The sequence below is a fragment of the Podarcis raffonei genome, chromosome 3, assembly GCF_027172205.1.
Source record: "Podarcis raffonei isolate rPodRaf1 chromosome 3, rPodRaf1.pri, whole genome shotgun sequence".
NCBI classification, from domain to species: Eukaryota; Metazoa; Chordata; class Lepidosauria; order Squamata; family Lacertidae; genus Podarcis; species Podarcis raffonei.
The window spans coordinates 69,642,588-69,664,584 of NC_070604.1; the positions used below are offsets into that span (position 1 = coordinate 69,642,588).

The 21,997-nt window shown below is 42.9% G+C and overlaps 1 protein-coding gene across 4 annotated transcripts in view; it reads left to right on the top strand.

Annotated features, from left to right (window-relative positions):
• Positions 1-15,409: 15,409 nt before the first annotated feature.
• The window catches only part of SCAF8 (SR-related CTD associated factor 8), a 69,640-nt gene continuing 63,052 nt past the window's right edge, over positions 15,410-21,997 (top strand). For 3 of the 4 annotated variants that reach the window (XR_008329572.1, XM_053382227.1, XM_053382225.1), the window contains exon 1: positions 15,410-15,776. Coding sequence is in view for 3 of the 4 variants with exons in the window: in XM_053382227.1 (XP_053238202.1) it covers positions 15,747-15,776 (30 nt within the window). In the remaining variant the exon portion in view is untranslated. The remainder of the gene's footprint in view (positions 15,777-21,997) is intronic. The other variant, XM_053382228.1, reaches the window with a different exon arrangement.

The window sequence follows — 21,997 nt, forward strand, 5'->3', positions numbered from 1 at the left end:
ACAAAATAAACAAAGCAGAGCACAGAACAGCAGTGAAGGAAGAGGGGAGAAACTCAGCCAGGCAACCAGGGACATGGGTTGAAAGGTGTGCATTGACCAAATGTTGAAAAGCATACAATGATGGTGGCAAGATGCATCTCAGAAAAGAGGTCACTTCACAACCTGAGGTCCACCACAGAGAAGACCCTCACATTTGGTACAAGCCCTCAAACCACAGAAGGTGGCAGCACTATTCACAGAGCCTCCCCTGCTGATCTTTTTGTGATTTTTATATTTTATTGCCTCTTTTATGTTTTTATATTGTTGCAAACCTCTGTGATATATTTTTTATGATACAGTGGTATACAATCAATCAATCAATCAATCAATCAATCAATGGTTTATGCAGTGCTTTTTTCTGGGGGATGCAGGGGGATGCATACCCCTAAATATTTTGTGAACCTTTGTACTTTTGTCCATTTACTGTATTTATTTTTTCCCATTTGAACTATAAAATGGTGATTTTCTTGAGTCAAAATGAGAGTACCTCTGAACATTTATTTATTTTTAGAAAAAAGGCACTGGGTTTATGAATACTATCATTTCTGCTGTCAGATTTCTGTCCATTGATTATTATTATTTTTTGCATATGTACTGAGCAGTTAGTCCTATGTAGAATGCAGAAGAGCCCTGCTGGCAGAGAAGCAAGTGAACAATCATCTGATGCCTTGGCTGACATTATTAGGCCTTATGGTGGTTTTGCTTAGGTAGATATGAAGGTAAAGCTGGCATCTGGCTGCAAGATCTTGTTCCTATGTTTGCATCCCTCTGATGTGGCCTATGGTTGGGGAAACGACTGCATAGTGTCATAGTTAATAATACACATAGCTGTCAACATTTTCCTTTTTTTAAGGGAAATTCCCTTATTCTGAATAGGATTCCTTGCAAGAAAAGGGGAAAGTTGACAGCTATGATAATACACCTTATTTCAAAAGTGGGTAGAAGCTGTACACAGTTCAGCAGGAGCAAAAGGTGCTATCAGGAGTACTCTATTTTTCAACAGTTGCTTCCAAAGGACATCTTGGGCAAATTAAGAAACGTTATAATCACACCACCATGTTGAAATCACTGGTGTCACTGATTTAAAACTGACTATCCCAAATAACATCAGAAAGTAAACCATCTTAGCACTGGTCCTCATTTGAGACATTAAATATTTTCCCCTTTACTATAGCAGGTAATTTAGGACTGCTTGGTTGATTTTTCCCCAGTACTAGTGCTGCCACCTAGTGCATGAAAGTAGTGTATGAAATCAGTTGAAGGAACTAGGTACAGTATACTTAAGCCTGGAGAAGACAAGGGGACAAGATAGCACTCTTCAAATAAATAAAGGGATTGTCACACAGAAGAGAGCAAAGTCTTGTTCTCTGCTGGTCTAGACCTAATGTGCTTAATTTGTATGAGTGTTGAGCAGCAGAAGAAATCTACTGATGACATAGAGCAGTTTGACAATTACTGGCATATAGAGGGGTTGTGGGCGTCTCATCGCTGAAGGTCTTCAAGCAGGGACTGGAGAACCATTTGCCATGGAAGCTCCAGCTCTGGATTTCCAGAATTCACCATGGGGTAGGATTCAGAGCCAGATTCAGAGCTGGCTCCAGGTTTTTGTGGGCCCTTGCGTTGCCAAGTATCAATGGGCTGTGGCCATTTGTGCCTGCCATGAGCACTGCCCAACCTGGCTGCCCACTCCCACCAGGCCTAGACTAGATGATGTACAAGGCCACTTTCAACTTTCTATGTAGTATGGGGTAGAGCAGATTCCAAACCAAATGCTTTGCTTACTTGACTTGAGATTTGACAAAAACACAATCCTGTAACTTCTCACTTTGCTGGGTGAGAAGCACTAACATTCTTCCAAGGTGGGAGCCACAGCTGAAGGCTCCTCACATGTGTGGACAACTGCAATCAGTTTAATGCTACCTCCTTGCTTATCTTGTATATTTTATTGTCACACAGTTTTATTATATAGCAGAAAGGATTATCAGTGTCGTTTTATATTTCTCTCATATAAATTATACAAAAGAAACTACCCAGTCTGTGTTACGTCTTTCAGAAGCACTCCTAAACTATCAAAGATTGTCAAATGGGATGAGTTTAAAACAGGTGGCATTGGTAACATCTGCTTATTTCCTGCCAATAGCTCACAGAACCACCTATGGTTTTCCCTACTTTATTCTCTTCTCCTGTCTCTTCTTCATCTTCAAGCCTCCACCACTCATCACTTCCTGTTTTAGGCCACTGCCTTCTCTGTCCTTTCCCTTTTTACAATTTTCCAACCTTTCTGCCTGTCCAGAATTCACTATTCCCTCAGCAATCTGACCCACCATCAATATAAAGCTTATCCTGTTCTTATTAGACCCCAAATGTCCTTATAATAACCCCCTTTCATGAGCTCCTCCGCATGCAGCTGCTGGGTGACTTTGGGCTAGTCACACTTCTCTGAAGTCTCTCAGCCTCACTCACCTCACAGAGTGTTTATTGTGGAGGAGGAAGGGAAAGGAGAATGTTAGCTGCTTTGAGACTCCTTCAGGTAGTGATAAAGCAGGATATCGAATCCAAACTCTTCTTCTTCTTCTTCTTTTTCTGTGCTCCATCTTGTGCATATGTTCCCCCCAGATTCTAATTTCTTGTTCCTTCACACCTCCACCAGCCTCCATCCCTTAGCTTCCTTACCTCCCAGAATCCATTTCCAGTCAGCTTTTAAGTAATAAACCTCTCTACAAGCTGCCTCACCCAGGCGGATGTTCTCATTCCATGGGCTGTCCAGAACTTGCTTCCCTCATGTAAATTATAATAGTTGCAAACATTTTATTACTGAAAGCTTCCTTTCCTCACCATTCCATAACATCCCAGCACACACAAAAATGTAACCACAAATTAAAAAACAACAGTTAATTAAAAAAACAACAACTAATACAATGTTTCTTAGCACCTAATGCTACACACTGTTTGGCCACCTCTCTAAGTGGAAAGAGTTGCCAAGTTTGCAGGGCAGTCTCCAAATAATGTTCTTGTCACAATTTTCTGTGCAAAGCAGTTCTGTGCAGCATGTACCAACTGTGAACAGCAAGAATCTATAACACTGAAGTGCTGTAGTGCTATATAACAGCTGAGGGGCCGCAGCATTGAAATTTCCTTTCCTAGGCAACTGTAGAAGGCAGTTTTACAGAAAAAGTTAAAGCTTCTCTCTCCTCAGTCCTCACTACTTGCCCTGACTCCAGGCCACCACCAACAGAAAGGCCCATTGCTAATACATTCCCTTATGGGGAGCTGGCTTTTAACATTACAGCACTCTTTTAAAGCTGCAAAGGAATGTAAAATTTAGCAGTCATTCTCTTGGCCTTGCGTTTAAAGATAGGCACTTGCTGATCTTTCCCCACACCCTTAAATACTGACTGTATGGAATCACTGACATTAAAAGAAATGTCAACAAACCTTTGCCAGACTCTCCCATAAATGTGAAGGCAGGTCAAGCTGTCTGGTAATGGAAGGAGCAGCGGAGAGGAAATAAAAGGAGGCCTTCCTGTGCCTGCCAAACCATTCATTCCTGAGTTATCTTAACGGTGTTTCCTGCCAACAAGGCAATGGCACATTCAGGGAGGGTTAAAAGGCCAGATTCTGTTCAATAGGGACTGAGCTGATTAGAGCTATGATGTCAGAAGCCCTTTTCAGATCACCGACAGAGCACAATGATACTGTGCAAGACTTATTTGGGACACACCAGCTGTTTAAAGCAGGGGTGGGGAAGCTTGCTCAGTCCAAGGGTTGTATTCCCTTCTGCGCAGCTTCCAAAGGCTATGTGCCAGTGGGGTGTCAGGCCAGAAACAAAAGTGGTTAGAGCAAGGAATGTGAATATGTGACCCTACCTGCCTGCAGACTGTCTCACCAGAGTGGTGCATGCTGTAGTTATCTCCCGCTTGGACTACTGCAATGCTTTCTATGTGGGACTGCCTTTGAAGGTGACCTGGAAACTAATCCAGAATGCGGCAGTGAGACTGGTGACTGGGAGCGGCCACCAAGACCATATAACACTGGTTCTGAAAGACCTACATTGGCTCCCAGTACGTTTCCCAGCACAATTCAAAGTGTTGGTGCTGACCTTTAAAGCCCTAAACGGCCTCGGCCCAGTGTACCTGAAGGAACATCTCCACCCCCATCGTTCAGCCCAGACACTGAGGTCCAGCTCTGAGGGCCTTCTGGCCATTCCCTCACTGAGAGAAATGGAGTTACAGGCAACCAGGCAGAGGGCCTTCTTGCTAGTGGTGCCCGCCCTGTGGAACACCCTCCTATCAAATGTCATGGAAATAAACAACTATCTGACTTTTAGAAGACATCTGAAGGCAGCCTGTTTAGGGAAGTTTTTTATATTTGATGTCTTATCATGGTTTTAATATTCTGTTGGGAGCAGCCCAGAGTGGGTGGAAAAACCCAGCCAGATGGGCGGGGTATAAATAAAAGAAGAAGAAGAAGAAGAAGAAGAAGAAGAAGAAGAAGAAGGCTAGTTTCTGCACACATTGACACACACCTTTCTATCTTCCATTTTTCTGGGCATTATTAGAGTTCAAGGACAACATTCCAGTCAGGTAAAACCACCTGGAGTTCTGAGAGACAGGTATAGAGGCCTCACATCTGCTCCCTGAGCCTGAGGTTCTCCACCTCTTGTCTAAAGCATAATTCCAAAATGGGCTTGGTATCCTACCCAGAACATTCCCATTCAAGTTCAGAAGACAGAGTCTGAATCAACTCTTATGCTTTGTTTTCATACCCCAAGGAGCAGGACTGAACTCCAGGTGTATTACACATAGTTTTATTATGAGCCAAGCAGGACATTTATAATGCTTTCCTGGGTCTGTGACTCCTATCCCAGTGTGAAAAAGCACCTCGTTCCAGTTCCTTTGGGCAGCTGGCAGTCTTATTTGTTTGGACAATGTTAAGTTAAAGGTGTTGCAGAGTTGATCATGATATAAGTTTCCAAACCTGGGCAGAATTGCCTGAATGTTTGTAACTCACTCGGTTTTATGGCAGCAAGATGTAACCATGCCATTTCATCCAATCCAAGAGTGGATGGGGCTGCAGAGGCAGCTGTTTTATGCATCTAGCTCAGTATTGTCGGTTCTTCCCTGACTGGCAATGCCTCTCTATAGTTTCAGATAAGAGTCTTTCTCAGGCCTCCTTACACCCTCACAGAAAGGGTTCAGTTTCTTCTGAGAGATAAACATTGCTTCATAACACACAGAGTGGCCGTGTATGCATAGGCTGGGGGGGGGGGGAGTCAGGAAAAAATATACAAAATCACTATAAATTTTGGTGATTCAGAGATTTAAACTGAAATCAAGTTGGATTTGAGTTTGTTAGTGTCTCTGGTAACTTCTCTCTCTTACATCATGGATCTTGACAAATTGGATTTTAAAAAGGTAAAATAATATTAGAATTGGAGTTGTCAGAGATGCACAAGGAAAATGGTGTTTTTATGCTCAGGCACTTGGCAAAGTTTTTGCAGATTTTTATATGATGGATGGGTGTTCTGTATTATTTTATTAATACTATTGCTTAATACAAGTTTGTCATGGTCTTTGGCTAGAACAGTAAACCTATGAACTGAATAGACCTACTTGGATAGGAGAAGCTGGGACCTTGGATGTGCAAAGCATGGGCAGATGTAGCTCTGCCTCCTCTGGCAGAATATTCACCAACCTGGGCAATGCTGCTGCTGGAACCCACCTCTAACCTCCCCAGAACAGTGCCCCAGGCCTCTTTTCAAGCACGGATGGCTGGATCTATCCATTTCAGTTCTCTGTGCTGCTCATTTCTTCACATTTCACTTCTCCACATTTCAGCCACAATTTGCAATTAAAAACAAAATCCACATGGAAATTCATCAACATTTTAGTACATATTCCTCCTAATACGCATGCTTTTGTATGCAGTTCTGACTAATGTACATATTTTTTTACAAGCAACGTGACCTAATGGATTGTTGTATAACATAATGCATCGTCCCTGGCTATTGACCATGCTGTTTAGGGTTAATATTTTCAGATAACTTCACTGAGGACATTTCACCTTCAAGGGTGTACACAGGTGTAGATGTGCTTAGGCTTGCTCCAAAGGGCAAACACTGTTCACGCTGTCATGGGAACTGAGAAGGCTCTCCCCCTCCCACATTTCACTATACATCCAGATGCCAAAGCACCAGCGGCTAAATTCAAAGATACATATTTACACTAGGATGGGTGCAAAGCTGGCTGCTTCCCTACATCAGAATGCAGCCTTTCCCAGTGTTGGCCGGGAATGATGGGAGTCGTGCTCCAAAACGTCTGGAGGGTATCTTCAATTGAAAAGACAACACTGGACATTCTTTAAAAATAACTTTTGACCCTCAAATCCATTGGGTAGTTCTCTGGTCCTTGCAGAACTAAGACACATTAATGTGACATGAGGTCCACCCATCCACCCCACCCCTGCATTGTATCCTCACAACAACCGTATTAGTCTGAGAGATATGCTGTGTAAGCACTATACAGTCATACCTTGGAAGTCAAACAGCTTAGTTCCCGAATGTTTTGGCTCCAGAACGTCGCAAACCTGGAAGTGACTGTTCCAGTTTGTGAACTATTTTTGGAAGCCAAACATCTGACAGGGCTTCCGCAGTTTCTGCATTTTGGTTTTCGAATGTTTTGGAAGTCGAACAGACTTCCGGAACGGATTCTGATCGACTTCCAAGGTACAACTGTACTTTGAAAGCACAGTCTTTTCCTCAAATAATTCTGGGCACTGTAGTTTACCCCTCACAGACTTACATTTCCAAGCAGCCCCTAAGCAAAACAACAGGGCCCAGAATTCTTTGCATAAAAGAGTATGCTTCAAATGCACTCCCTGCCCTCCTTCTCTCATGCTCTGGGTACCATGTACCTAAACGGCCTCGGTCCAGCATACCTGAAGGAGCGTCTCCACCCCCATCATTCAGCCCAAACACTGAGGTCCAGCACCGAGGGCCTTCTGGCAGTTCCCTGACTGCAAGAAGCCAAGTTACAGGGAACCAGGCAGAGGGCCTTCTTGGTAGTGGCACCTGCCCTGTGGAACACCTGCCCACTAGATGTCAAGAGAATAACTACCAGACTTTTAGAAGACATCTGAAGGCAGCCATGTTTAGGGAAGCTTTTAATGTTTAAAAGACCAGTGTATTTTAATATTTTGTTGGGAGCAGCCCAGAGTGGCTGAGGAAACCCAGCCAGATGGGCGGGGTATAAATAATAAATTACTATTATTTATTATTATTATTATTGAAATAAATAATGAAATCAATTATCATTTGTTGCTTGAAGTCCTGAAATGGAAGCCAAGCTCCACTCCAACTCTTGAAATCTTGAAATACAACCAAATGTCATCTTGAGCCCTCCAAGCAATTGCACTTTATGAGGGTGCATAAGCAGCTGCCACCAAACACTAGGCTTAGTGGTTCTAGTTGAAGGATGGTTTCCAGGAGTGTATGAATCCTTGTATCATATTTTATTTTGGAAACTATGACTAACTGGGATGCGGGTGGTGCTGTGGTCTAAACCACTGAGCCTAGGGCTTGCCGATCAGAAGGTCGGTGGGTCGAATCCCCGTGACAGGGTGAGCTCCTGTTGCTCGGTCCCTGCTCCTGCCAACCTAGCAGTTCGAAAGCACGTCAAAGTGCAAGTAGATAAATAGGTACTGCTCCGGCGGGAAGGTAAACAGTGTTTCTGTGTGCTGCTCTGGTTCGCCAGAAGCGGCTTAGTCATGCTGGCAACATGACACAAAAAAACCATCTGCAGACAAACACCGGCTCCCTCAGACAGTAAAGCGAGATGAGCGCCACAACCCAAGTCATTTGTGACTGGACTTAACTGTCAGGGGTCCTTTACCTTTTTTATGACTAACTACCATTTAAGAAAAATTGTAGATCTGAGGATTGAATTTTTAAAAAATGTATTGTTGAAAAACATTTTATTTTAGGGAGGTTGCATGCCTGGCTCCCAGGCTTCCCCCTACATTCAAGGCAATGCAGGGTTCCTAAAGGGTTTCTGACTTCCTGAAGCTGCATTTGAACAAAGTACCGTATTTTTCGCTCTATAACACGCACCTGACCATAACACGCACGTAGTTTTTAGAGGAGGAAAATCCATAGGCATGCCACCCGTAGGCATTCCCTCCATAACACGCACAGACATTTCCCCTTACTTTCTAGGAGGAAAAAAGTGAGTGTTATGGTGCAAAAAATACGGTATCTTGATTTCTGAAGGTGCTGCTAACTCCCCTTATGATGCAATGTGTCCCACCCGGAGCTGCCTGCCTAGAAGTGAGTTCAAGGAAAGGACTAAAAGAAGTTCCTTGTCCTGTGCTTCAGTGTTTTATCCTGCTTTAAATCTGTTCAGAAAATTACAGAATAAACGCAACTGCTTACCAGATCAGCTATGTATTCCAGTGGCAGAGAGCCACAATTACAGCCAGGTTGTACTTGTCAGAATATCAGAAAATCCCCAGACATTATAGCTCCCTTGCCGTCTGCAGCTTTTTAACCTTAAAGCCTGGAATGAAAGCGTCTGTTTCATGTAAAGAGATTTACTTGAAACGATGGAACCTTGGTTGTACAGCACATAGAGCTCCTAGCAGACCAGGGGTATAGTTTCAAGTTCCCTTATTTGGGAGTACCTAAGTCCCACTGAACTCATTTGGTCTTACATCTGAGTGAACATATGTACAATGTACGCACCATTTACTTTCAACATGACTGTGGGTTTCAATTTTTGTGTGTGTGTGAACATCCTATGTTCTGCCCACACTAGAAGGCATAGCTGCACAGGTCCAGGAGATAAAATTCACTTCAGTACCAACTTTTTAAATGTTTTCCTCCATACAGTTGTTTCTGCTGCTGTTGCTGTAGTTTTAACATTAGCCTTCCGCTTCCACTGCCTACAGGCTCCACTTTGCACTCCATAAAGCCTGTTAGCGCAGCCTGAGCCGGCCTTGCCTGGCTGGTCACAAGGCTACTGATGTTGTTGTCAATTTCTTCCCTTCACTACTCTCTGATGAAAAGCAGCAATGAAAGGAGCGGGGGCAGCACAAATGCAAGCAGTGTTTCAAAAGGCCAGCTGCTATTCTCCCCCACACCCATTGCTCAAAATACAAAAACTAGAGTAGGGCTTAATGTAAGATTGCCAAGAGAGGCTTTCTCTTTCTTAGGCAGCCTTATCTTATTGCCTGTTTTCCTGGCCTCACCTCCAGCTGGGAAAACAAAAGGCATAACAACTAAAATGTATGTATCTGCTGCCCAGTCAACCATCAGCCACCCAGCTGTGTCCCAAGAGGCATTCCCCACAGGATCACAGCACAAGTAGCAATTTTTCTCCACATAAGGGATAGGCAGAGGATAAACACTGTGTGAAACTGATTAGGCACACCAGCACTGGCTGGAACATTCATGCCAGGTTCATTTTGGAGCCTCCCTTCCCCCCTCAAATTGTTCTTGTGTTGGTGCTGACCTTTATAGCCCAAATGGCCTTGGCCCTGTATACCTGAAGGAGCGTCTCCACCCACAACGTTCAGCGCGGACACTGAGGTCCAGCTCTGAGGGCCTTCTGGCAGTTCCCTCACTGCGAGAAGTGAGGTTACAGGGAACCAGGCAGAGGGCCTTCTCAGTAGTGGCGCCCACCCTGTGGAACACCCTCCTAACAGATGTGAAGGAAATAAACAATGATCTGACTTTTAGAAGACATCTGAAGGCAGCCCTGTTCAGGGAAGTTTTTAATGTTTGATGTTTTATCATGGTTTTAATATTCTGTTGGGAGCCACCCAGAGTGGCTGGAGAAACACAGCCGGATACGCATGGTATATTTATTATTATTGGGCCAATCAGTTGTGCACAAATTTGCTTTTCATCTGTTTTATAGAAATAAAACCTTTCCAGCAACATAACATCACACAAATTCCATCAATAAGTGCAGCAACTAAAAGAGAATATGAGAATAAAACTCAGATGCGGTGTGACAGGGGACTGGGTGGGGAGGAACCAGCAACAAGGCTGAGGCCACACAGTTACTATTTCATAAAATGACCAAGTCAGATTTCTAGGAAAGCTACATGCTTGTATTATTTCACTTGGTAATTGATTCCATAAGCCTGCAGCTGCAAAAACTGCTAAAAACTGTTTCTAGTACATTCTAAGCGTACCTGGGGCATTCCATACCCTTAACAGTTTCCCCATCTGAGGAGTGCAGTTTCAGGGCAGTGATATATGGGGTGAGATTGTCCCTTAGGTAACACGGTCCCAAGTTATTTAGGACTTTAAAGAACTGTGAACACCATGATGTTACGAACTGGTTATGAACTTACCAAAATCCGTTCCGGAGGTCTGTTCTTAAGCTGAAATCGTTCTTATCCTGAGGTGTGCTTTCGCTAATGGGGCCTCCTGCTGCGTGCATGCCTCCAGCACGCGATTTCCATTCACATCCTGGGGCAAAGTTCGCAACCAGGAGCAGCTACTTCCGGGTTAGTGGAGCTCATAACCTGAAGCATTTGTAACCAGAAGTGTTCATAACCAGAGGTACCACTGTAGAGCAAAAGTACCAGAACCACTGGTGGCAGATGTGGTCTTCTCTCAAAATTTCACACCAGTGATACCATAATTGGTTCTATACGTTTTGCAGTGCTGTTACCAGTAGTGATATGTGAGCAGCTCTTAATCATGACTTGTAAAATGAACAGAACATTTCCATCTTAAAAAGCTGACATTGATGGTTATCTCTCCCTGAGAAATGCATGCAGGTTAAAAAAAATATTGCAGAGATGGGGAAGGGACAGTTCCCCAGAAGCTGCTGTCTCCCATCATTTCTGACCAGTAGTTATGCAGGATGGCTGGATGATGGAATTTGACAGTTCAGCAGCATCTGAATGGGCACCGGTTCTCTATTCCGCAAACCTGTCTCTTATATGATTGTTTTTACATATGCTCCACACCCCATATTCTTTTAAGGCTGATCTTTTTGCTGACATGGGGTCCTTTGGGAAGAAAGGCAGAAATGAAATGTAGTAAACAAATGCATAAAAGTCAGGCTCTGAATTTGGTTGTTAGTGAGTGTCACTTATTCCATTGGATGCAGCCCTTCAGTTAACCTTGAGAAGGATTTAAATTAATTTGAGTTAAAAACAGGTACAGGTTTTCTTCTTGTTACCCACAGGACTGCTCACTAGATGGTGCTGTTGTCCTCACGACAGACCATTTAGGACTGTTTTCTGCATTGTCTTCATCAGCACCTCTTGCAGCCCTGTCTGGCAAGGATTCTAAAATTAACCACTTAACATTCCTATATTGCTGCAAGCACCTTCGAAGTGTTTTGCATATCTTGTCAGTAACCCTTTCAACAACCCAGTTAAGGCTTCTTCCCCTAACGCACATGGAGAAAGAACTGAGAGCAGCCTGTCTGCTGCATCTACAATGGAATCATATTTGTGCTTACTCAGAAGTAAATTCCACTGTGTCCAATAGGGCTTTCTCCCTAGTATGCTCAAAATTGCAGCTTTAGTGAGCTCTTTGCTATTTGAACTGGAAAGCCCCCGGTTCCACTGATACCACGACAGCTCTAAAACCACTTATTAAATGGGCAACACAATGGAAACATTCTGATTAGTTGGAATCACTCTCAGTTCTGGCCCACAATTATTGGAGCAAGCAAAACCCTATGAATTATTTTTAGCTACTAAAACAAACATTTTGCAATACAAGCACCCCATACTTGGCTTATTCCACTACCCTTTTCCTATTAAAAGGCAGCAGCAGTACAAGCTGTGCTACTGTGCTATGTATGGGGAAAGACCTAATGATGCAATCGTGGTGGCAGCTGCTGGACCAGGACACGAGTGGTGATTTTATGCCAGTCTTGAACTGGCAGTAATATAAACTCCTTCCTTATGGAAAACCATACATATCAGATCCTATGTGCTGTGGAGCTGAGGAAGCAGCTCCTCAGGTCAACACCATCATTTGTGCTGTGTTGCATCTGGTAGCTTACCCACAACTCAGTTAAAAGTCATAGTAGTAGTCTAAAAGCATGTACAGTGGAACCTCGTGTTATGTACCGTCCTCCTTGCGAATGCTTCCGGTTACGTGCTCTGCTAACCCGGAAGTAGATGCTCCGGGTTGTGAACATTGCCCTGGGATGCGAGCTGGCGGCGCGGGAGGCGCCATTAGTGAAAGCGCGCCTCATGTTAAGAACAGTTTCGGCTTAAGAACGGTTTCAGCTTAAGAACGGACCTCCGGAATGAATTAAGTTCAAAACTGGAGGTATCACTGTACACAGATGACAGAACAGCTAAGAATTCTAATGTTCCTATCTCTACTTTCTCACTTGCAGCTCACAGAGCCAGCGGGATACCTCCATGCCAGTTGTTTGGATTTGATATCCCGCTTTATCACTACCCGAAGGAGTCTCAAAGCGGCTAACATTCTCCTTTCCCTTCTTCCCCTACAACAAACACTCTGTGAGGTGAGTGGGGCTGAGAGACTTCAAAGAAGTGTGACTGGCCCAAGGTCACCCAGCAGCTGCATGTGGAGGAGTGGAGACGCGAACCCGGTTCCCCAGATTACGAGACTACCACTCTTAACCACTACACCACAATACTGTACAGTACTACAGTGAGCCCTATGATTCTGTGATACTTCCCAGCACTCTGTGCCAAACATCCATGTTTGCTTAGATCCCAGGTCCTTGCTAATTTGAGATACGTTGTAAATGTGTACCAGATTGGCATCATCTTTACAGTCAACCTACACAGACACAGAATTTGTAAATAAGAATATGTTTCAAAAAATGTATCTGAATGGAACTTCCACATAACTAGGCCACTATAGCCGGCAGTAAAGGCTCTTGCACTAGGGCTACTGCAGCACAGGAGGATGTCAACCATTTTTTAAAAGCCCTTCACCTCCCAAATTTCAAAGCAACACACTCTTTCCTGTCCCACATACAATGACAATGTCATTCTTCCCTTTGAACTCAGAGAAGCTCTGGAGACATTTCTGTCAATCTCCTGCTCTCTGGCCAATCAACATTCTGCAGCACTCAGTCACTCCTAAGCCGAGAAAGTATTGCTATGGTAAAAAGGCCCCTCCCATGTGCCTCTGGGGTACAAAACCATGTGAAATATGGATATTGGGAGAACTGCTAGCGATTCAGCCTTACCAAGTCAAAATGTTACCAGCCACCACTGAAAACTGGCCCGTTGACACAAACTGTTCTGCTCCCATTTCTCTTTGCTCTTTTAAAAATAATTACCAAAGAATACAAATGTACAGATTCAAAATATGGAATAAATATGTACACAAATGATAGTCATATCAAACATAGACTCTGTTGATATTTAAACCCTATCCAATCTAAAGTATATGTAATCATGAATTCAATACAGCCCAAATGTTTTAAAGTTCTGTTTGCCATTTACTATTTCTTAGATGGCAAACAGCGCACATTTCAGTTATTTTCCACATCTTTGTTTGCCATTCTTTTAATGTTGGTTCACATCATTTCTTTGTACTCAAAATGCCTAGGCAGTATCACTAACAGTTCCAAAAGATTAGAGGTTGTATCCAACTAACTTCAACTCAAAACAGACCCACTGAAATTAATGGACCTACATTAGTCATGTCTGTTGGTTTCAGTGGGCCTATTCTGAGTATGAATTGTAAATGGAACTTTATAAAAAGCACCTTTCACCAGGATGTTTTAATTAAAATTCCACCAGATGTGCCAAAAATCATGTAAACTTTTCAGTTTGTGTTATTTAGCTGCATTGGCCATTACAAAACTCAAAGAAAAATAATTACAGTCCAGAAATCTAAAATCAGTTAATAAAGTAACACTAAGGACTAAAAAAATAACACTTCAACTTCTTTAATGCTATCTATTACATTTTATTTATGACTCGGCTAAGCTATTAAAAATGTAGTAGCTTTGTTATTCTGAGGTCATTATTAAAAGGATTAATCAATAAGGTATTAGGTACCAGGGGTACTGTATCTTCTAGTGATTCTTTTATATGAACACACTTTTGTATATATCTATTGCTCATTAATATTAGAAATTGGATATCCAACATATTTTCCCAGCTGCACTTGGAAGTTGCTATCCTCTTTATCATTTAATCTGCACACACATAGCACAAATAGAGTTGCAAAAATTGTGCCTGGTGTGGAGAATGTGGATTGGGAGAAGTTGCCCACATTGTCCCTTTCTCATAATGCTAAAACTCATGGACATCCAAGGAAGATGAATGTTGGAAGAGATTCAGGACAGACAAAAAGGAAACTGTTCCTTCACAAAGCACATAGCTGAGCTATGAATTTCACTGTAACAAGCAGCAGTGATAGCCACCAACTTGGATAGCTTTTAAAAAGAGCTTAGACAAATTCATGGAGGATAAGGCTATCAGTGGCTACAAGCACCCAAGGAAGACCTCCAGCTATAACACAATCACTGACTCCTTCAGAGAAAACATCAACCAATCATTTGGCAAATGAGCTTGACAAAAAAGGATGGCTGCCTTTTGGTTGTTTAAAAAAATGCATTTTGTTGCTTCCTGTGTTTTTGTTCTTACTGAATACTCTGTGTAGAAGCGTGTCTAAAGTTTTCTGTTGTAACTATTCAAGATTGTAAAATTCAGACAAACCTACAATTTAACGATGACTGCAAATCCAGTTTACGGTGCCAGTTACCCAGGAGTAAGTCCCGTTAAAAGCAGTAGGACTTAATTCTGGAGAATACATGTGTGGCACTGCAAAAATGGTCAATTTCATAAACATTGTCAAGAGCAGATTTAGAACTGCTATATTGTAACGGGATATCCGGTAGGGATATTGCTGAAAGAGCAATCCTATGTGTGTTTATGCAAATACCACTGTCTCCAGCGACCCTTACTCCCGAGTAAGCGCATTCAGGATTGCGGCCTTAGTCTGCAACGCTCTCCTCCCCCCTTGGGTGCGGAATCCATCTTGAATTCAGCTCGATGGGACTTGAGAGGGTGGGAGGGGGAGCAAAACGGCGCAGGATCCAGCAACGAGGCTGGCGGTGACAGCTCTCTTGTCCCCTCGCATCTCTTGCTACCAACACAGGGACATTGTGCGGCCAGAGCTGACCGAAAGCTGCGTTCCTTTCTGCCGCTGCCCACCAAGCTGCACTACCTCCTACTGCCCTGCGAGGGGAGCTCGTCCTCAACCCTAGCTGTCTGTAGTCCGCCAAGGGGGGGTGGCGGAACTCGGGACGCCGCTCTGCGTCTCTCGCTTTCTCTGGTGTCCCGCCGTTCCTCTCGGCTGTCTGCCCGGCGTTTCGGTCGCCCGCTAGGGGCCGCTCTGGCCGGCATCTCGGCTGCTCTCGGAGAGAGAACTGCGCTGCTGCTGCTGCTGCAAGCGAGCGAAGAGCCCTCCCGGCCGCCATATTGGTGCCCGCGCCGCAGCTATTGCGTGTTTGTCCCTGCAGCGCCAGCGGAGCCTGCCCTGGGGCGGCCCAGCGGAGCAAGGGAGGAGCCCCCTTCCCTTCCCCGACTGCCCGCCCGCCACCCCGCCGCCGCCATGGCGACAAGGCCCGAAGGCCTCTGAAGGAAACCGGCCGCAGCCGCCGCCGCCACAGCAGGGAGCAGAGCCGCCGTCCCCCCTCCCGCTCAGCTCGTCGCCAGCCTCTTCCCTCCGCCACAACATGGAGGCCGTGAAAGCCTTCAACAGCGAGGTCTGTGCCCAGGGGCGGGCGGAGGGCGGCAGAGGCCCCGCTTCTGGTCGCCGGGGGCAGGCCCAGGGGCGGGGAGGCGCCGGGTGGCCTCTCCCCTCCCGAGAGGTGCGAGGGAAGGAGAGGCCCTCGGTGCGAGGGAGGGAGGAGGAGGGCGGGGGGGGAGCTCTCTTCCTTAGTCTGGGAGGCCCGGTTCCTATATAAACGATGAAACACCGGCGAGGGGAGGGGGGAATTGGGGAGAGGTGAAAATAAGAAACCGGCTGCTTTCCCTTTCTGGCCCGTGTTCTCCTGACCCCCCTGCTCCCTTTCCCCTCCCCACTTTCACCTTCTCTTTCTCTCTGCCCCGTTGAAATGCTGCCCTGCCCGTCCTTGTTTAAATACTGCCCGAGCACCTTCCGTGTGTCGCCGCCCCCTCCATCGTGACTGCCTACATTATGGCGGGGAGGGGGGAGGTTAATAAGCCGCCGCCGCCGCCGCCCTCCCCTTCCCTCCATGATGCTCGTCTATCTCTGCTGCAGTCAAAACTAAAACGCGCTGTACCAGCCTTTGCTTTTGTAGGTTATGTTTGGGATATCGAGACAGCAACACTGCAGATGGTGGAAGAGGCCTGATAAAAGTCTGCGTCTCCGTTAGCCTGTTAAAGCAACAAGCATCACATGCACAACATTCCCCCTCTGCCCAGGAGCCTACCGAGTGGGTTTGCTGCTCCGCATGCAGAATATTATTAGGCCAAATAGAAGGGTCAGAGGGTCAGATGGTTACAGTAGAAGTTGTCCTGTCAAAAAAAAAAAAAGCCACCTTGCTAATGAAAATGAAAGTCTTTTTTGTATGCACGTTGGAGTTTGGTTATGTCGCTTAATTTTGAAAAATATTTGGTCTGGAAAGAAAGGAAACGCCAGTTGCTGAGAACCTACGCAGACATGTGTCCTTGAATAAAATCAGTTTTTCACAATAAAGCTGTATTATCTTAAAACTCTCCAGTTGTACAAACAGCATGCAGCTTTATTTAGAAAAGTGATTTAATACTGTTAAAAAGTACACGCTTTTCAGGGGAAATAAGTAGAAAGAAGAACCCAAACACACTTTTATTTACCAACTAGGGGCTAACGTTCAGAACTGCTATACTGGCATAAGAAGAGCTGCTGGATCAGGCCAATGGCCCATCTAGCCCAACAACTTGTTCTCACAGTGGCCAACCAGATGGCTGTGGGAAGCACATAAGCAGGACCTGAGCACAAGAGCACTCTGACTCACTGGTATTCAGAGGCATACCGCCTCCCGACAGTGGAGGTGGAACATGGCCATTGTGGCTAGTAGCTGTTGGTAGTCCTATCTTCATGAATTTGTCTAATCCTCTCTTAAAGCCATCCAAGTTGGTAGCCATCACTGTCTCCTGTGGGAGTGAATTCTGCAGTTTTGACTATGCACAGTGTGAGGAGGTACTTTTTTCAGCAGAGCTACAGCTTTTAAAACCAGTATGTGTACAGTATTCAGTTTCCAAAACAAACCTACATCTATGAATATGACAGTACTGCGTTATACTGCAAGGTGTACTTTTTTCAGCAGAACTCCAGCTTTTCAAAGCAGTATGTGTATTTAGTTTTCAAAACAAACCTACATCTGTGAATATGATAGTATTGCATGATACAATATATTGAAAGAGTGCATTCATGGTACCTTATATGGCAAGGCTGCAATCCTGTGTACCATAATTCGGGAGTAAACCCAATGGAACCCAGTGGAATTTACATCCGAGTCAACAAGCATAGGAATCGGCTAAAAAGCTGCAGTTGCAGTATAGTTTTTGCATTGAAAACAGTGGGACTTCACAGAAAAGTATGATTTGAATTGGACTAAATAAAAATTACATAGGACAGAAATTAAATACCACAGAACTATATATCCTTTGAAGTCATCAGTATAAAAGGTTTTATATGTTCTGGTGCTTATAATGTTAATAATAGTTAAAATAAGTTAAAATGATTTCAAGTGTTCATATTTCTTCACATGTAGTATTAATGGCTATCAATGCAATCCTATACAAATCTTCTCAGAAGCAAGCACCAGTGAGTTCAATGAGATTTACTCCCAAGTAACTATGTATAGGATTGCTGTCTTATTTTTGTACTTTTATTCACTTTTTCTTGGAACTATTGCATTTAGTGGACTTCTGAGCAGGCATGCATGTAGTTTTAGCTCAGGAGTCATCAAATAGGATTGCCAGAAATTATATTTCAGTGACCAGCAGGGAAAGCATAGAGTAGTGGTATTTTTAAGAGCATTCATAAATTCAGGAAGGCAGTGTGAGTTTTTTTGCATTCTGCTCACAATCTGACAGTGACACTGGCATCAGGAAGTGAGGGGTCAGTCTGGAAACCTGTGCAGAGGCCTCTGAGGTGACTCTCATTTTAAAGGCACCTGACAGACAAATGACTTCAGTTGTTTTTGGAGCCTCTGGAATTCCAGTTCTTGGAATTATTGTTAAAACAACACAAAATACCTTCCACCTCTCAAAAAGACAGAAAAGAAAATGGAAAAGGAAAGACACTGGAGCAACCATTCTCAGTTTAATATTGCATTCCCTTTCATTTTGTGGATAAATTGTTACCTACTCTGTGTTTCTGATATCCCAAGGTTCTTTTAGTGTGCAGTCAAAAGTTATTGTTAGAGTAGTCTGTTAATTGCATAATACATGAAAATAATATTTGAGATAGGTCTTAAGAGTTCAGAAATTTCACAGTGATTTGGAAACAACATTATTTGGAAGCAAATAATATAAACATCATTTTAAATTGTACATTTTTAGAAGCTGGAAAACCTTTTTCTTCATTGATGTAGGCTCTCCAGCATTTTGTCTGATATTATAATCTGATATTAATTTCTTATTGAACTTTAGCAGAGGAGCAGTACCTTTAAGCATTCTAGGAAACTGTCTGGACATCAATGACCTGCCATTTGTGTATTTAGATAAATTATCCATTATCACAACAGCTTGAGGGCATTTATTCAGCCTTTCAATTTGTATGTGGCATGTCGCTTGTGTAACTTTGTGCTACATATATAGTATGTAATTTCAAATGGTCGATGAAGTCCAGTGGAAAACCTCATGTTTCACATTGTGAAATTGTCACATACAAACAACATCATTTAACAAATGTATGTGTGGCATGTGTGTATAAGTTTGGCATCTGTCAGCAAATACATGCAAGTGGCAGCCTTATAAGATTTGTAAGGAGATTTGGGGACAATTTTTCTATCACTCTCATTACATGACTCTTGGTCAGTTCACATGTACCCCAAATACTTTTCTGTTCAGTGCCATCTGCAGCAGCCTTGCAGGTTATTATTTGTGGACTCTGCTTTGTCTCTGTGCATAAAAAAGAACAGTGAATTGAAAAAGCAAAACAGAACTCAGTTGGATATATGCATACTTGAGAAAGCACTATTATACTTAAGAGTTTGGAGATGAGGCTGTGACCTTCAGGGGAACAGGAGCAGCAATAAGCAGTTATGCTGCTTAGTCTACCAGTAAGCATGCCTTTTCACAACTTGTTTCCTCAGTATTCCATTGGTAATATTTAACAGTGTAATCCAATACCTACCTACCCATAAGTAAGTCAAACTGAATTCATTGAATTCTACTGCAGCCTAGGATTCTGCATATTCTGACCATTGGCAATGGTTCTCCCACCTTTGGGCAGTCCAGACACTTTTGAGCCGTTAATGTACAATAAAACAGATGTAAGATAAGTGACCTTCATTATTTTTTTATCAGTTATAAGGAAACAACTATAACTGTAACTGTCCTTTTTAGTAACTAGTTATTCATTCTTTGCTATTTCTTGTGTGGAATTTTGTTATTATGTCTGAGCCATTTGTGGCAGAATTAGGTGGGGATGAGCTATTTCTTATAAGACCTATCTAATTATGCCAAGTGTGAGTTGGTCGAGTATGATTAGATTTTTTACTATTACACGGGTCTTTATGCAGAATGGAATAATTAAAAGGCAGTAGTGGACTAACTTACAGATGCTTGGCCCAACTGAGGCTGATCTGCAACAGTTATGTAGCAAATCAGAATGTTAACAAGTTGAAGTTAAACTGTCACACAGTCATAGTAGTCTCAGAATATTTTGCTCCTTTTTGTTCTTCAGGACAGACAGGTTACACACACACCACACCACACCACACCAACTACAGTTTGATTGCTGGCTTGGAGCTTTCTCCCATTCTGCTTTGTGATACCACAGTAATTCGTTTGGTACTGAAAGTTAGCAGAACAGTGCATAGTTAATTTCACCTTTTGCCAGTGAGCCCTATTCATGCTGAATGGGAGTTGGAAGTTAGTAGGGATGTAGTTACCTTGGAAGCTGTTGTCTTCCAGTGATAATTGATTTAAAAAATAAAATAAAAAACCACGACTTGGACAGGCACAGTCTCTGTTGTCTTTTTGGTTCCTACTGAGACCTTCTTTCAGCCGGCCTTTTGTGTTGTGAGCTTTTCGCAGCTTGCATCTTTCTTGGAATTGTTTTTAAAGTGATGATGATGATTTTATTATTTATACCCCACCCATCTGGCTGGGTTTACCACCCTGGGTTCCTTTGGGAGGAAAGATGGGATATAAATTTAATAAATTAATAAGATGAATTACTCTCTAGATAATTATAAGTTTAGGATGCTTCAAGGTGTAAACAAATAAGTTTGTTGCAATTGCTGCTTCTGTTCCAGGAGGTAAAAAATATCTTCCCACTAGCCGCTATTGGTACGGCTGCACATCCCTTTCTCCTATAACACTATTGTAGCTACTGTCCCATGTGGAGAGAAGGCAAATTTACAAATGATTTGTCAATGTTGCTTCATTTTTTGTTTTTGCCTTTTCCCTTGAAATCTTAGATATATTAGGTGCAGAATTTAAGAGAGGAAATCCTTCTCAATTTTCCTCTTCTCTCAGAAGCTCATAATACTACATATTATGAGACATGTCACAAAGCACAATTCTAAGCTATGTGCTCAGAAATGCTGTGAAAAGAGTTTTGCAATTGTGACAAGTTGTGATTTGAATTAGGACAAGAGCTCCAAAATTTTTTTAGAGCACTTTTGAAACTTAGCGTGACACCTAGTAATAAATGTAGTAATGCAGTAGTTTTAGAGAATAACTGCAAGGAAATGCAGTAGTTTGGGAGAATTATATTCCCAAACTATTGTCTGTGTTATCAGGAATAAATGAGTGAGTGGGTTATGTCAATATCAGATAAAAAGTTTAGTACAAAAGTACCTATAGACACAGATTTTCCAAAAGTTACAGTTTTAGGCTTCTAGGAGATTCAAGGATCTGGAATTTTTTTTCCTCAAGCATTCCACTCATCCAGTTCTGTATCAATTATCCTGCTATATTTTTATGCTACAAATACAGCTGATAGTATCTGGCTAGTAGGGAAATGACTTTCCAGTTTTGGAGCTCTGTTTTGAAAAGATAGCAATAATTATAATAATTACAAAAACTTCCATAAAAATATTGTCATAACAGTAGATTTATGACTTGAGACAAATGCTGTATAACCCAGAACACTCTGGTTATTGTTAGACAGGGGAATGCCCACTTACGCAGTGGGTCCATTCCTGGCTGCTGTGCACCAGGTCCCTTCTGTTCTGTTCCGTCCCACCCCCTTTTGGCACAGAAAACTGTGTTTGCCAGTGCTCACATGCAACTTGAATGCACGCAAATGGGGAGTTGCCTGTAGTGGAGTTTTAAAATTGAAGGTATCATACACAATGCCTATCTGGAACTCTAGGACTAAACCCATTGTTGTGAAGAACAATCTGAGTAGCATGATAATTGCTCTATGTATGTATGTATGGGATAATTGTTCTATGTATGTATGGGAGAACAACCATTTTTTGTCATAACAAACAACTAACTACTACTACTGCTGCTACTACTACTAATAAAAGTGTTTCCAGATACACATTTGGTGGGGCTGTGAGTAAGTTAAAAAATACTGGGGATGTATCCATGAGGAATTAAAAAAGATGCTCAAAATTATAGTTAAAAAGCCAGAGGCATATCTATTAGGTCTAATTGGAAGGGACATCCCACAAGAGAAGAAAAGAATGTTTTTATATGCAACAGTAGCAGCCAGGCTCTTACTTGCAAAGAATTGAAAAGGAAAGTATTCCCACAAAGAAAGACTGGGTTTTTAAATTATCTGAATTTATAGAAA